The 17,277-nt window shown below is 42.0% G+C and overlaps 1 protein-coding gene across 1 annotated transcript in view; it reads right to left on the bottom strand.

The window, feature by feature from the left end:
* The window catches only part of myo15aa (myosin XVAa), a 183,966-nt gene that overhangs the window by 39,885 nt on the left and 126,804 nt on the right, over positions 1 to 17,277 (bottom strand). The window contains exons 47-54 of the mRNA XM_072267294.1: positions 16,923 to 17,134; positions 14,770 to 14,888; positions 13,047 to 13,119; positions 11,573 to 11,645; positions 10,102 to 10,175; positions 4,219 to 4,301; positions 1,913 to 2,043; positions 1,701 to 1,795 (exon numbers count right to left, since the gene is read on the bottom strand). Of these exons, the coding sequence (XP_072123395.1) occupies positions 1,701 to 1,795; positions 1,913 to 2,043; positions 4,219 to 4,301; positions 10,102 to 10,175; positions 11,573 to 11,645; positions 13,047 to 13,119; positions 14,770 to 14,888; positions 16,923 to 17,134 (860 nt within the window). The remainder of the gene's footprint in view (positions 1 to 1,700; positions 1,796 to 1,912; positions 2,044 to 4,218; positions 4,302 to 10,101; positions 10,176 to 11,572; positions 11,646 to 13,046; positions 13,120 to 14,769; positions 14,889 to 16,922; positions 17,135 to 17,277) is intronic.

Raw genomic sequence — 17,277 nt, forward strand, 5'->3', positions numbered from 1 at the left:
AAACTTATCCACACGAAACCCTAAGCTACATGCCAGCTACTTCTTCCTAAAGGATTTCCCATTGTGTTTCAAAATTCCAACTTGTGTGTTGACAGTAAGATTGTCATCAGGGTTAAGATTATGTTTTCAAGTCCATATCAATGGACGAAATCACAGAGACTCTACATAGAATCCTGGAGTACACGACTGTCAATCGTCCCCAAATTAAAGCAGATCCACTTATCCATTTTTTTGTTAGGTAACCAGCATTCTATCTAGTTGGACTAGTGTTATAGAGACCAGTGTCTGACAAAGCTTATTGAAACATTGGGCCAGTGATAGTTTTATGTGAGGTCATGGGTCATTAGGATTTGGATTGGAGTGAAGGAACTGGGGTGGAAAGTGTGAAACTATTAAACTATTATATACCTGTATGTGTATATATATCTGAAGGAAAATGTGCCAATTGGACTTGGGATGGGGATCTGGCCAAGAATAGGAACTGAGCTTGTCAGACTTGTGACTGGGAGTATTTGGGTAGCAGAAATATAACTGGGGATTAAGCTGGACTAGCATCGACCATGTAATTCACACTTCTGGGATGATGTGGTTGAGACAAATGATCACAAGGTCACAAGGGCAATGACAACAAGGAGTTGTGTGGTGAGAATTTTCTTTTAGAAACACGATCCACGTGAAAGAGAAAGGATGCTTAAACATTCATTGGAAGCAGGTTAAGTACAGTCAGGCCCTCTTTCAACAAAGTTTAGGAAGTTTCAGTCACCCAGTTAGGCTTGGCTTGGTGTGAGTGAACCCTTTACTTTGTAACTCTCAAATGTGTACAAGTGCTTTGCAAAAGTTGGAGTTAAAACATGTATGACATTGTACTTAACCAGGGCAGCCTCCTTATACTTGGAAGAAATTTCTGGAAGTACGCCGGTAATTGTGACTAATAATCAAGTTTTTGATAATATTAAGAGGAGTAGTGTAGGAAAATGTTACATTATGCAGTAGAATTTCTTGGACTGTATACCTAAGTTCCGCTAACATACATTTTCTAAATCACCATTGGATACATTCCTTTTATCTAAAACTCAGAAGTTGATTGACAGTTGCCTTGTGAATAGTGATATGTTATGCCAGATCTTATTAGGGAACTTGGAAGTTCCACATCAAATCTCAGACCTGCCTACCTGTGACATAACTCAAGATGCTTGAGACTTCTGTGTGAATGTGTAAGTTCTGAATATGTTGGTTAAGCCCTGCTGGCAATATCTGGCAGAGCATGATCTTGTTGCAATTTCTCAGAAGTTACTCTGGAGAACCCTCTACTGAATTTATGCCAGATTCGGCAGTAACAGGTCCATTCATTTCAATGGAAAAGGTCAGTAATAAGGATATAAAGATAATGTGTGTGTACAGTATATATATGTATGTGTATGTATGTATGTATATATATATATATATATATATATATACACACACACACATACACACACACACACACACACACACACACACGTATATACAGTAATAGTTTAATTCACTTTAGTATGTAAATTATATATGTTTTTAAAAATACAATAATTTTTAAACATTTTCATTATTTATCTGATTTTTATGAATCATTGAATCTTTCTGCATGCCTTGGGAAAGTTTGAGGAAGCGTGGCAGAAATAGACTGATAAGATTCCATTAAAATGCTAATATTATTCACTAACCATTATGGCTTTGAGCTCCATGCCATCTGGGAACTGGGTTCTACCACCAAACTGGAAAGTTTTCTTCAGGTTTTGGTGACAAGCTTTTGCGATTCCTGCACAGTGTGGGTCAAAATCGATCTGTTAATATTACTGCATTTAGTTTTCAAAACAGAAAAAGAGAGAAAAAGCCATGGCATCCAAACAAAATAGGGAGAAATAAAACGAAATACCTTGAAAGCTGGCACCAGGCATCCTGCAGACAGTCTCCAGCAATTTAAAAAGGTATGGTTTAAGTACTTCTGAACACTTGTAATAGGCGGTGAGAGTATAGAGCAGCCTCCAGCCACGCTGGGTACTATCACTGCAACAGACGTTAGAAACAATTTCATTACTTTCTGATCTCAGGAGGCTAATGATTGAGTCCATAAAATACTCTTGCCACCCAGTCACTTGGAAGAGAAACTTCTATTTACATAGCGCCTTTCACAACTTCAGGAACCTCCAAGTGGTTACACTTACTGAAGCATAGTTTAATGATGAACAGTAAACAGCAAGGCAGGTGATGCACAAATACAAGTAGCCTAAAAGATCATGTGATAAAGACCAGATCATTTATTTTAGTGATATTAGTTAAGGTCAACAGCTGATCAGCACATTGGAACAAACACACATCTTTCTCTGAATGTGGAATCTCTTAGTTCCAGCCTAATGAACAAACAGATATCTCCTCATTTAACAAGTTATCTCAAACTGTTCTGCACTCCTAGAGTGTGGGTTTAAATTACAGTGCTTAAACTCTGCATTGGGACTGAGCCTCTGACCTGCTCACTGAATCCGCAGTTTTATTTATTAAACTATGACCAAGACTTTGAACTGGTCGATATTATCTCCCCATTTCCTTCTTATCTGAAACACAGATAGTAATTTCTGGATTACAACATAATATGTTGTTAATAATCTCCTTCTTGTACGAGAAACACAGTACTTTTAGAGCAATTGAGTCAGACAGCACTGAAATAGGCCCTTGCCCATCTAGTTAATACTGATCAGCAAACTCCCATTAAAGGTCGACTTATACTTGTGCGTATGGGCTACGCCGTAGGCCTGATTTATACTACTGCGTAGCCCTACGCCGTAGCAAGCATGCGTTGCTGTGTCTGCGTTGCTCTGCAATTCACCGCCAAAACACTAGTTGGCGGTGGGGTTTCTATGCCACTGTGTTGAGTTTCTTCGTGAGAGACATGGATGAGGAAATGCATTTCAAATACTTTTGAATGTCGGCAGGTAGATTTGACAATTTGGTTCATCGTCTCCAACCATTTATTTCGCTTCAGTGTATAGACACGGCGGAGAAAAGCAAACGGAAATGTGTATGAGGAAATGCGATGCTACCAAGCGGACCAATCACAGTTGTTGCGGTCTGCGTTGCCGCAACGCGTGAGTTAATTTTTTGGGGAGGTGCACATCACCCTACGGAGTAGGGTACGCGGTTCCTACAGCGTACATTTGACACAGGATTATAAATTGGGCTTTACACTAATCCTAATTTATTCATCGCTCATTCGTCTTAATTCCACCCATACACTCTATACCAAATTTTACCACTCACCTACGTACTAGAGGCAACTTACAGCGGCCAATTTGCCAACCAGCCGGTGTGTTCTTGGAATGAGGATGGAAAGTGGAGCACCCAGGGGGAAAGCCACATGGTCACAGGGAGAATGCAGAGGCTTCACGTGGACAGAAGTGGAGGTCAGGATCGACTCTGGGTGGCTGGAGGCGCGAGGCAGCAGCTTTACAAGCTGCACCACTGCGCCACCTTATTTTGTAGATTGTAATTCTGTCCTCCAGCATGGGAGCAAGCCCCTTCACCATGACTGTAGCTTCCAAAGTAAGCTTGAGTTGGGCACTGGTTGATTGGATTGCAAACTTAAATGTGGGAATGGTTATCAGCAACATTAACTCCACACTCCCTCCCCGCTCTTCCTCAATTCCACACTCTGATCTTTCACCTCTTCTCACCTACCTATAATTTCCCCCGCATCCCCTCCTCCTTCCCTTTCTCCCATGGTCCACTCTCCTCTTCAATCAGGTTCCTTCTTCTTCAGCCCTTCACCTTTCCCACCCACCTGACCTCACCCATGACCTTCAGCCCTTCACCTTTCCCACCCACCTGACCTCACCCATGACCCTCCAGCTAGCCTCCTTCCACCCCGCCCTTCCCTTTATATTCTGGCATCTTCTCCCCTCCTTCTCAGTCCTGAAGAAAGATCTCAGCTGAAATGGCGATTGTTTATTCATTTCCGTAGATGCTGCCTGGCCTGCTGAGTTCCTCCAGCATTTTGTGTGTGTTGCTCTTGGATTTCTAGCCTCTGCAGATTTTCTGGTGAGCATGTATAAATGGTGGCCATCTCTCCCTGATTTTACACAGTCATTCGTAGTAACTATGTTCAGATGTGGACTGTGTTTAGTAGCAATTGTGCCTATGTTTGGTCAATAGAGTAAGGGTTAATGACTCTTACTGCTTTTTCCTTACATTTTGGAGCTGGTGTTGTCGGTAATCTGTTTGATAATCTGGCAATAGGTTTCATCTTTCATCACCTCATGCTCTGCACATAGCTACAAAAGACAGAACAGGGACAGGTGAAATTAAAATGAAGCAGCAATTTGCATCAAGTCCTGGAGTATGTGACTAAAATGCTGAATGCTCAGCTATCTGATCTCTTCACACATTACACACACACACACACACACACACACACATACTCACACACTCACGCGCGCGCACACATATACACACACACACACACACACACACACACACACATACTCTTTGCTTGAGCTCTACATATGTCACGTGTCACTAAACTACAAATAGAGGCCCAATGCCGAGCCAGGTCTCAGGTGAACGGACTCATTTAGACATCGATTACGTTTCAGCCTCTACGCTCTGGAATGGACTTGGTTAAAGGTAGAAACCAGCTGAGCACATGTACTTCATGCCATTTCCATCCCTGCACCCCCCAGTCAGGCAGATTGGAGCAAAACCATGCAGACCCTCAACACAAAAACACACACGTGTACACACAAGTATAGATGACACACAGACAAACATAAACACAGAGACAAAGACAAAGCTGCAGACACACAAACATGGGCTCACAGATACAAACACACACAAGCATAAACACAGAGGCACATACATAAAAGCATACCCATGTACACACACACACACACACACACACACACACACACACACACACACACACGCACACACACACTCACACATAGTTGCTGCAATCATTACTCTGAAATAAGATTGGCAGGGACCTGTAGTTGCTTGTTATTGACCCCAAAATCCACTGGTAGAATTCCAGAGTCATTCAGCTCTGAAATTATTCACCCATTCCCCCCCTCCCCCCGACTTCCTCATCTGCTTGATAAAAAGAGAAACACTTTAACAGACATCCCACCTCTCCCGGAAGTTCCGGGAGTCTCCCACATATTAATAGTGGCTCCCTGATTCCCGCAAATTATATACAATATCACGGAAATCACTTTTTTGAGAGCGGGCGAGAGAAAGCAAGAGAGAGCGCGAGGCCGAACACGAGAGAGAGCACACGCGCGCGAGAGAGCGAGAGCAAACAAGCGAGCGAGTGAGAGAGAAAAAGCAAGCGAGAGCGCTTGAGAGCGAGAGCGAGAGAGAGAGAGAGAGAGAGAGAGAGAGAGAGAGAGAGAGAGAGAGAGAGAGAGAGAGAACGAGAGAACGAACCATGGCAGAGTGTTCCAAAAAAAAAAAAAATGTACGTCACCCCAGACTACACTAAAGTGTACCCCTGCCTAATAGGGGTCAAAATAATGACAGTGTTGCTCGCTGCACTGTTTGCAACAGTGACTTTTCTATTGCCCATGGTGGGTTAAGACTGTAAAAGACGTGGTGAGGTGAGTTTAACAGGTGTCATTCATTCATTAGCATAACTAACGTTATTTAAACTAGCTGGGCAGCTGCTAAGGAGCTACTCTATTGCAGACATCCCACCTCTCCCAGAAGTCTCCTGCAAATTGATGGTGCTACCTCCCTGAAATGAGTTTTTGCAGGGTGGGATATCTGCTTTAAATAAAGTGTACAGCTGCAGAAGACTACTAGGATCTTGTCAGGGCTGTTCTGTGTTATCTCAGGAAGACTGATTGTTGAAATGAAAACAGTCCACAAATAAACCTCGTCATGGTTGATTTATCAAATGCAAATGGTTCGCATCAAAACCTCGCAGTGTAGGCCTACAGGGGAACAATGGTAACAATATCAGTGGCCATTTACTGAGTGAAACATGGCCTAAAAAGTCAATCGGGAGCAGATCATGTGCATGAGTGGAACAAAGCTCACAGAATTTGAAAGTTGAGTTGGCAGATGGATATGTGGTCAGCTGAACTTTAGAAGGTACAACCAGTTGAAAACTACTGTAAGTTCACGTGTCAAGGAACATAACTTCTAGAGCTGCCCCAGGAATGACTGTACATAGCATCCATCAGTTAAGCCAGGAATCTGAGAGTACACTGTTTTGTGTTAGTGATGACAAAATTTGTACAAGGTATAACTCGCACAGACAAAATCATTTTTATTAATGAAATCCCAATCATCCCTCGTAACTTGCAAAGTAAACTTGCATAAGGGATGCAAGTATTGGTAGAATTCTGCTCTTGCAGATTTAGCTATCACAAGATTTCTGAGATGCATCGTTCCGTTGCAGAAGGGGATATGAGGAAGATGCAGACAGGATTTAGGTGGAGGGTACATAGGCAGGGCTCAGTGAAGGGCTAGCACATGAGAGTTTTTCATCTGTTTTCGAAGAAAAATGTTCTCTAAGTTAAGGAGTTTTCTTGGAATATTGTCCTAAAAATGTGAGAGCAAATACTGTATATCTGAAACAATTGCATACTTCCCTCATCAGTTAGTGAGAAGACCCTTGAGGACACTACACATCTGTCAGTGCTTACAAGAGCAGAAAGACAAGTAGAAGAACCCAGCACATATCTATGAAAGACTTGTGGTATTTTTCATGGTTCTACAGAATGATGATGCTGGCCGGTGGTGTAGTGGCATCAGCACCAGACTTCAAGTTGAATGGTCCAGAGTTCAAATCCGGCTGGCTCCTTGCACGCTTTCCATCTGTGCGGGGTTGAGCATCGAGCTAGCAACTCGGCCTCGTAAAAAAACATTTGCTAAGCAAGCAGCAAAAGAAACGCTGCCCGATTCGCCACAAGGCGCAAAAAGGAACAACAACAACACAATGATGATGGTAGAAATTTAGGCAGAAGTTGTAAGGTTAGCAAGCTAAGAGTCAGAGTCATGGACTTGTATAGCACAGAAAAACAGGACCTTTTGGTCTTACTCATCCCATTTGTGTGCCTGAGGCCCATATCCCTCTACTCTTTTCTTAACCAAGTTCCTGTCAAATTGCTTTTAAACATTGTAAAGGTATTTCTCTATCAATGCCTCTGACAGTTTGTTCCATATAATCATCCCCATCTACTGTATGTGGGAAAATGCCCCCCAGGTCTCTCTTATTAGAGCCCAGCAGGACTCAGGATTGGAAAAGTTTCAATTGTTTGGATGTAAATCATTAAACGACAGTCACTATAAGACAGTCAAAAATTGCTGGTCCAATAGCTTATACAGCATAATTGCCAACGGGGACTAAATGGTACCACATTAGTGAGTGCAAGCTGCTATAAGACACAAAGAAGGTGAGAAAAAGTGAAGTATGGACTGAATATTATAGGTACAATGGAGGGCCCTTTTGACGAGATTTGTACTCTGACCATGGTATGAGAATGTGCTAGCGTTAACAGCTCCTTTATCATTTCTCCTCTCTGATGTGACAGCAGCTCGGAATGACCTGGGGATGACTAAATCTGGGGTATCCCTGGTTCGTGTTGCGGGACGGGGCGGGGGGGAAGGATGCGTGGAAAGGGTAAATCATATTCTATGATGGGAGCAACTTCATCCAGGCATCAGAGTATCGGAATTCCTCAAAAGCAAAACGCCACTGATATAAAAATGTAAATGATTAACACTGATCTTTCTGCTTTCTTCGAAGGAGAGACCAACAAAGTTGCCGATGTGAGTGTGGGTGGCTAATTATTAACTAGAAGGAAAATTCTCTGCTGTGTGTTGTCCACATGCAATGTATAAGAGCTGGGGCCTGTGAGTAGAAAGTTGAAAGTAAATTTATTATCAAAGTACATTCAGTATATGTATACTCATTAAATCCAAAAACCATAATAGAATCAATGGAAGAGTGGTTTAAATGGTCTATATTTGTGAAAACAATATTCATAGGAGGTGCAACTTCACAACAAAATAAAATTGTTTACAGGATTCTAGTAAATTTTGGTCAAACTTATAGTTGGGATACAAATGTTGTAAAGACTCTGCTCCTACAGAATAACTTTGATCTTAGTAGGTCAGTGCCAGGTTTTAAAATAGTTTCCTACATTCTATTTGTACAGGGCGACCAATTTCTCATTTAAATACAAGACTTCCTGTCCAATATGAAATGTTAGCAACCCTATTCCGCCCTGCACATACACTCAGTTGCTCCTTTTTTAGGTATCTCCTTGTAAAAGGGAGCAGAGGAGATTTACAAGGATGTTGCCTGGATTGGGGAGCTTGCCTTATGAGAACAGGTTGAGTGAACCCGGCCTTTTCTCCTTGGAGCGACGGAGGATGAGAGGTGACCTGATAGGGGTGTATAAGATGATGGGAGGCATTGATCGTGTGGATAGTCAGAGGCTTTTTCCCCAGGGCTGAAATGGCTAACACGAGAGGACACAGTTTTAAGGTGCTTGGAATTGGGTACAGAGGAGATGTTGGAGTAAGTTTTTTACATGGAGAGTGGTGAGTGCATGGAATGGGCTGCCGGCAACGGTGGTGGAGGCGGATACGACAGGGTCTTGAGACTCCTGGATAGGTACATAGAGCTTAGAAAAATAGAGGGCTAGGTAATTTCTAAATAAGTACATGTTCAGCACAGCATTGTGGGCTGAAGGGTCTGTATTGTGCTGTAGGTTTTCTATATCTCTATGTTTCTATGAGTGTATGTTTGTGGTCTTTTGCTGCTGTAGCCCGTCCACTTCAAGGTTTGATGTGTTGTGTGTTCAGAGATGCTCTTCTGCACACCACTGATGTAATGTGTGGTTATTTGAGTTACTGTCACCTTCCCATCAGCTTGAACCAGTCTGGCCATTTTCCTCAGAACCTATCTCATTAACAAGGCTTTTTGGTCCACAGAACCACGGCTCACTGGATTTTTTTTGTTTCTTTCTCCATTCTCCGTAAACTCTAGAAACTGTTGTGCATGAAAATCCCAGGAGATCAGCTGTCCCTGAGATACTCAAACCACCCTGTCTGGCACCAACAATCATTCCATTGTCAAACTCACTTGGATCACATTTCTTCCCCATTCTGATGTTTGGTTTGAACAACATCTGAACCTTTTGACCATGTCTGCATGCTTTTATGCATTGAGTTGCTGCGACATGATTGGCTGATTAGATATTTGCATTAACAAACAGGTGTAGCAAGGGCAATTAGGGATGGGCAATAAATGCTGTCTCAGCTGGGGAAGCCCACATCCTGTAAATGAATAATACATGAATAAAGTGGCCGCTGCGTATAACCCAACATAACACAGTCATGAACACAAGAATGCAAATGTGTACACACATTCCTATTGAGGAGGCAAACATATGTTTTGAGTAGAATGGGGCTATATATTTTAGAGTTCAGAAGATCAATTGGTGAAATGTGTGAGATTCTGTAGGAAACTGGCAGGGTAGATGCAGAGACCATGTTTTCTTAAGAGTGAAATTCTTTTCTCAGAGGATTGTGAATCTTTGGAAGCCCCTATTTCTCATGCTGTAAATACTGGGTAATTGATTTTATTAAAAGATTTTTGCACTATGGGGGATTAAAAGAGGCAGGCAAGTGGAGATGAGGCCAAAAAGCAAATTAGCTAAGATCTTATTGAGTAACAGAACAGACTATGGTGATTACGTACAGTATATGGCCCACAATTCTCTCTCTCTCTCATACACACACACACACACTCACACACACTTTAGCTCAGTCTGACTTCCTTCTCGTTCCTCCTAAAAAACAATAGTCATAGAAAACTCACTAATTTGCAATATCTTATTTCAAGTCATCTCCTGAACATCATCCTTTTAATGTTCATCTGATCAGGGATCTTTTTTCAAAAAAATATATCCAATTGTCTTTCAAAGGTGAAGTTAAAGAGGCACACATATCTTTGAAGTCAAGGCCCTCAAAGAATGGCATTATAACATTCTGCTTATCAACATATATACACTATGCACAATCACCCACTAAACAAGAGCACAGGCATGCACCCTTTACCTTAAGGATGGTGTAGATCACTTCTTGTTCTGTCTGGCCTTTGAGAGGATGATCCCCCATGAATTTCATGACAGCTGCAGGAAGGAAACATGGTTCAGTAACAAATGGAAGGGGATGGAGGAATCAACCATCTTTGTTCATTTGAGGTGAATGCGAAATTCAATACCCAGTTCACTGCACTGGCCAATCCCATTTGTCAGTGGATCTCAGCACTACTAGAATTCTCACTCCTGAGGTCCACACTGGGTGGCGGGGTGGAGATATGTGTCTACCAAAGGAGGTGTAAGGCGCACCTTCCCTCCTAGGTCATCCTTGGGCAAGGTGTAGCACCTGTTCAGCCCCGTGATCAGGGTCATGTGATGCCATGGGAGCAGGTGGTGGATGGTCAGATGAGCTGCTGGTGCATGTCACAAGTCCTGGTTGTGCGACCACTGACACCCGGCAGACAATCTGAAGAGTATTGATAATGCCTGGGGTCATCTGTCTTGTAAAGACACTGCCCATGGTCATGAAAAGAGCATGATCGCCCACGTAACATGACAAAACTCATAACTATGATAGCGATTATGTCCACACAAAAAACTATTATAAAGTTTGCAGGATTGTTGAGTCTGTTATACTATATGAGGTAGAGAACTCTACACAATAAAACAAACTGTGGAGATAATAGGCCACTTCTCCAAATATCTCTCTGATTCATTTAAATGTAGTGAGGAAGAATTTGGTGCCAAAAAAACTTCCTTAAAGATGCAAGGAGTACTAAGTTTCAGGGAGCTGGAGCTTTAAAGGGTGCAGAGAAAAATACCCCAAAGTCAGGCCAGGACAAGTAGCTCACAACCTCACAGAAGAGGTCCTGGGACAAGGATCTTAGCTTTAATATCCCAGGATCCTGCAGAGTGAATGAGGGAAATCATTTGGGTGTGGGTGTCAGAATGGGAGGGATCATGTTGAGGGGATTGATGTTGAGAGATCGTTCATATCCAGGTTCAAGTTGGACAGAAGTTTGAATGGGGCAGGAAAAAGGGGGAATGTGCTTGGGCCAAGAGTCGGGGTGAGGGGATGGAGGGTGGTGGTTAGGGGCAAGACATTGTTAGGCCAAAGGGTCATGTTGAAAATGTCAGGACTGGGGTAGAATTGATGATCGGGCTGACATGAGGGACTGATGAGAGGCTAGAAATCAATGCAGGCATTCAGCTTACTTCATGTGCCAAGAAATAGAAGAATTGAGTAAGAGGAAAATGATCTCTCAAAAGTTTGAGGCGAGAGTTCGTGGAATCATTCTGAAGGGAGGGAAACGGACTGGGGCAAGGTGAGACTCTCAATGACCCTACTTTCATAGCCAAGGTGAAGTTCATTTGGGAGGATGAAACCAGAGTGTCTGGTGTCCAGGATGTCCCATATTCCACTCCTGCAGCGAAATGATGAAGGTGACGTTTAATTTCACAAATAAGGAACCACCATTGAGTCTTACCAACAAAAATCTCGGCTGCTACTTTATTCATAATTTCATCAGAGAATTCAATCAGGGATTCTTGGATTGGAGTCTGTGAAGAAAGTCATTAAATTATTCATTAGGCATCTGCTTACATCATAAACTGACAGTGCTGCTCTGCAGATAAATTGTTTTGCTGGTGTTTTGTTTTCCGATACGTGTCCATGGACATGTACACCAGTGCAAGGGTGGGTGGGTATTTATTTCAAGGGCCGTTCACCTGCAGTGTCGACGCCTCGTCCCACCTACATTTGGCATATTACACTTCCGTCCATGGGCAGTCCTTCCCAAGTCCAAGCACGGCAATAATGGTTGCCCCTGCAGTATAGATCCCTGGAAATTCAATAATGCAATGAGGTCTCCGGTAGCTGTTCTTTTTTCAAATGAGGTGGTCCTTGTAACATTCTGTGAGCTCTTGGCGAATTATATTATAAAGTAAGAACCACTTATTAGCCTGCCACATGGTTGTCCCTCATCTTGGCAACAACCTGTAAGTTTGAAAATGCCCAGTGCTTAATTGCTGTGTGACCAAAAGACAATGCAGGATGTCACTCCATCTCCTAGAATACCTCTATTTGAAAAAAAACTGTTAGGCAATCAAAATTTGATCTTTTCTGTTTGGAGGCATGATGACAACTGTTTCCTTTTCCTATAAAAATTTGACCTGTCACTATCCGGGACAGGTCACTTTGATAGATTCTGTGGCAATCATACAGAGAATGATGTCATTTCATGTTCCATGCTCCTCGCTGGCAGTGAAAGTCTCCAAATACTAACTGAACCAATCAGGATAGAGAAGTATCTGTAGCAACACACAGGAATTCAGCAGGCCAGGCAGCATCTATGGAAAAGAGTACAGTCGAAGTTTCAGTTCTGCTGAAGGGGTTCGGCTTGAAACGTTGACTGCACTTTTTACCGTGGATGCTGCCTGACCTGTTGAGTTTCTCCAGCATTTTGTGTGTGTTGCTCAGATTTCCAGCATCTGCAGACTTTCCCTTGTTAGAGAAAAATCTATATGTTGGAGAGAGTCCTGAATCAGAGCAGGTTCCCATCACTCAGGGACAAATCATATTCACAGAGAACAGAGGACAGGACACCAGGAATAACGTTGGGTTGAGGGTGGTTGCTGGTCTGCTCGGAGTCAATGGGCTGAAGGGCCTGTTTTTGTGCCTTTTCTCACTAGGATTCTTTGACTCTAGGGATGAAATCATATTAACTATGCAAAGCAGTCCTTCAAAAGTTTAAAAGGAGATTCCAATCTTCAAATAAGTTCTGCTTAAAGAACCAGTTTTTTCCTACAGTATTTGTCCATTTACTATAAGCTGGCTGTGTTGGCTCATTGCTTATACCACTTCTTTCACCAGGACCTCTCATATTGCCGCTGGCTAGCAGCAGCCAGCTATAACTTCACCAACAGCAGCATCCGATCCCGAGCCCTCTTGGCAACTCTCACCTTTGAGTACTTTACCAGCTCTGACAGTTCCTTCTGATCTTTGGATTTTTTAGATTTCTCTTTATTAGATTCACTGTAGAAAGAAAATATTTGAGTAAAGGTAATTTAGGCCATTTTATATAAAATATTAGTTTGTTTACCATTATAAGTGTCAAATCGTTAATTATGTTTCTAAGTAACGAATGAAGATCTATTATTTCTTGCTTTCTTTCCCCCTTGATTCCCCCCTTCAGAGGTCAAACCCCACATCTCAGCATCTTCTTTAATTTGCACTGTAGTGCATCATCTAGATAAACAGTCTTACAGAAGAGCAAGAAAGATTGGATGACAAACAAGCTATTTGGATAGGTCATACATTCGAATCTTTATTGGTGGAAAGTGGCCTTAATTCTGAGTCTGAAGTGCTAGAAGTTAAACTGTGACTAAAATCTGTGAATGTTCTTACACTGGAAATGACATAAAAGAGAAGTGAGGGAGGGAGCCTTGTCATTTACTGTGTCTGTGTGTGTGTGTGTTGCATTCATTCAGTACCAAAGACCCAAAAGGTTTACTGAGTCAGTGTTTGAGAAGTGTGCCAGTGAAGGAGGGCAATTTAGCCAACCATCTGAAAAAGTGAGATCACGTGAGCTCTAAACACTGTGGATCAGATAACCTGGATAATTAAACTGTCAAACTAGGCAGCTAATTACGGAGTCTAAGGAGTCTTAATTATTTATTATCTCTAGTCAATGCCACAGTTACTATTTCACATCAAATAGTGATTTTACAGCATTGCGATAGTTACAATTCACAGCCATTTCACTGCTATAGTGTGTTCTGTTTTGTAACTCCAAAATGTAAAACTAATTGAAAGTAAAACATGGAGCCAGAAGATGTGTGTCTTAGTTTCATTTTAACTTCAAGTGAGACATGCACTTCTGATGTGGTAATGTCATGCTGTATGCCATTCACATACTCTTACACATAACCCATGATGAATTACGCAAGCAACAAAGAATGCTTAACAAAACAATATATTTACAATATTACTTAAATATTCCTGAAATATTAAATACACTGGAATATCCTGAGGTTGGGAAAGGTACCGCAGGAATGCGAGTCATTCTTCAGTGCTGAGTTACAAGAAGATGCTGATTTTCCTGTGGAACTATTGCTGCTGGATTTAAGAAACTGCTGACTAAATGGCATTGTAATCAGTTGCTGATTGCATGATTAAATTTATGTGTACTCAATAAATATTTGTTACATGCCCTCAAAAAAGTGACATGTAACCAAGTTTATAGCACATAGTCTGTGATCTAAACCCCTTCATGTTGCTCTAGATTTCAATTGATCAAAACTTTGAGGGTAAACTAACTGAATTACTAAATTAGCTTCTTTTCAAATGGTTAATATCAAACAAATATGGTGTATGTAAGAGAAAGACAGAGAGAAAGAGCAAACTAGCAAAATTTAAAGGTAAAATTCCGTCACCAGACACATTGAGCAAGATTTGCTGAACAAATGGGAGAAATGGGTAGGGGATTACTGATTAAGCATTGGGATAATGCTAGATAACTGATCTTAACCAGGTTTACACTTGGAAAGGAAACATCTCAAAAAGCCAAAGAGGATATACTCAGGATCTATACAATAATCTGGGTTGTAGTACACAGGGTTGCAATTTTGGGCACTGTTGGTGCTACCCAAAGTTATCACTGGTCAATAATTGTCATCCTCTCACCTTCTAAAATTCTGTGACTGGCGGAAATATTTCTTTGCAAATTCTGTCATGGTGTACTGACTATCCTGAAGACCATAGTCAGGGATACTGTCCATAAACTCACTGACCGGGAGGGAGACCTGCAGAAAAGATTAAAAGTTACGCATTCATGACCTTGGCATTTATTTTCAAGGATGATAGGCAAAGGTCGCTTCTTTAAAAAAAAGCAAGGATCATTATGAATAGGAAATCTACAGTCAGCCTGGGTTACATCAGCTGCGATCCTTCCCCTGATTAGTCTTGTGCATCAAAATGTTGGGTAAGGGTCAAATTTGTTGTGATGTCACTTGTAGTTTTCAAGTGAATAAATCAGAGCAGTCCAGCATCTCTGAAACTAGTCCCTGGTAAGGAACCAAACACCACAGGGGGCAAGGTGAGGAAATATTTAAAATATTTCTTATTAATTTGTCTACACAATTCTAACATCTGCCACTAGCCTCAACTCAGTGGCAACAAGAGCTCCATTCCCACCTCTCTGGGAGCCAGATGGAAGGATGGCAGGGTGACGGAAGCTGGTCCAAAATCTAAACCTCACATTGTTGGCACTTCACTGCTCACCCAACCACCCAGCTCTATGCAGAGTGCATCGTGACTTCACCCTGAGACCCAGACGAACAGCACTCTCTCACCTGCTTATAAAACTGACTAATAGAGAGTAAAGCAGCAAATTTTATACATTGTTAATAGACTTCTCTCTTTTTCTGCTTTGAGTCTTAAATATAGTGTTTCATGATGTGTGGTAGAGATCTTTAGGTCACATTCCCACTGATTATTGATGCTGTTTATTCCATTCCACTGCTAATGTTATCACAGTATCTATTCCCACAGATACTGACTCCCATTCTATTCATACTGATTCCTTATCACTGATACTGATTGTAAATAATCCATTCCCACTGATCAAGGTATCAATCTTCCTACTCATTCCTGACTAGGTGTACATCCAATCCCACAAGGTACAGTTCGCTCCTGTTAATCATAGCACAGTACCAGACCATTTCCTTGATAATGACCCTGTGCATTTCATTGTGTTGAAGGGACTGAGTATTGTACGTGAAAATCAGCCACAGATCATCTTCACCTGTCTGCACCTACGAGGGTCATCGAACACCGGCGGATGTAGGAAACCTGCTGAATTCTACGTCTCCCTAATGCATTGAATTCAGGTACTCTTAAACTCAAAACTCAGTAGTAAGATAATTTGTCAGTTTGAGAATCCCTGGCTGATCTTGTTTAATTGAATGCTACTTCAAATTTGAGTGACTGTCCAGGATGCGATTATTTTGTTTGGAAATTTTCCTGTAACTATTCTAAAAGTAAATGGATGTTCATAATTGTAAGCTTCATATCCAAAATAGTGTGATGAAGTTGGATAGAGTACATGAAAGATCTGCAACCAATGTCCATTGTGGCAATCACCCGCGGCACATTCACTATAGGAGAGTAAAAATGACCTACCACCCATTACTTTACTACTTTTCCCTTGATATCCAATATCATGCAGTTAAAGAGGTTGCCCTTTACCATGAAATGATGAATATTACATTAGCATAGAACCATAGAGCATAGAAATCTACAGCACATCACAGGCCCTTCAGCCCACAATGTTGTACCGACCATGTAACCTACTCTAGAAACTACCTAGTATTTCCCTACCGCATAGCCCTCTATTTTTCTAAGCTACATGTACCTATCTAAGAGTGTCTTAGAAGACCCTGTTGTATCTGCCTCCACCACTATTGCTGGCAGTGCATTCCACGCACCCACCACACTCTGTATGAAAAACTTACTTCTAACATCCCCCTTGTACCTACTTCCAAGTACCTCTCGTGTTAGCCATTTCAGCCCTGGGAAAAAGCCTTTGACTATCCACACAACCAATGCCTCTCATCATCTTATACACCTCTATCAGGTCACCTCTCATTCTCCATCGCTCCAAGGAGAAAAGGCCAAGTTCACTCAACCTATTCTCATAAGGCATGCTCTCCAATCCAGGCAATATCCTTGTAAGTCTCCTCTGCGCTGTCTCTACAGTACCCACATCCTTCCGGTAGACTAAGCAGCAGCACAAAATAAAGATATGCAGTGAATGGCCGAGAAGATCAGTCTCACACCTCTGTTTTCCTGTCAAGCTCCTCAGCTGCCGCCGTCGATCCCACAGCAGCTGCCACCGTGCCTGAGGAAGAAGCTGCCACTGCACCCTTCTTGTCCCTCGGTTCTTCTTTCTTGTCCATACTCAGGTGAATAAAATCTGGGGCGGCCACAGGCTGTACATGATCTATAGGAACCATCCCGGACCGGCCATGGAAAGCTCCAAACTTCCATCCTGTCCAAACAAGCAAACGGTTCATTTAAAAACTGCTCTTTGTAATGGGCACACACATCTTCATTCACTTCAGTGTGCTCATTCAGAAAATGAGCACTGTGCTCAACAGGAGTGCTGAAAACTCGAACAGGTTGTCAGGAAGG

This window comes from Mobula birostris, chromosome 9 (genome assembly GCF_030028105.1).
Source record: "Mobula birostris isolate sMobBir1 chromosome 9, sMobBir1.hap1, whole genome shotgun sequence".
Classification (NCBI taxonomy): domain Eukaryota; kingdom Metazoa; phylum Chordata; class Chondrichthyes; order Myliobatiformes; family Myliobatidae; genus Mobula; species Mobula birostris.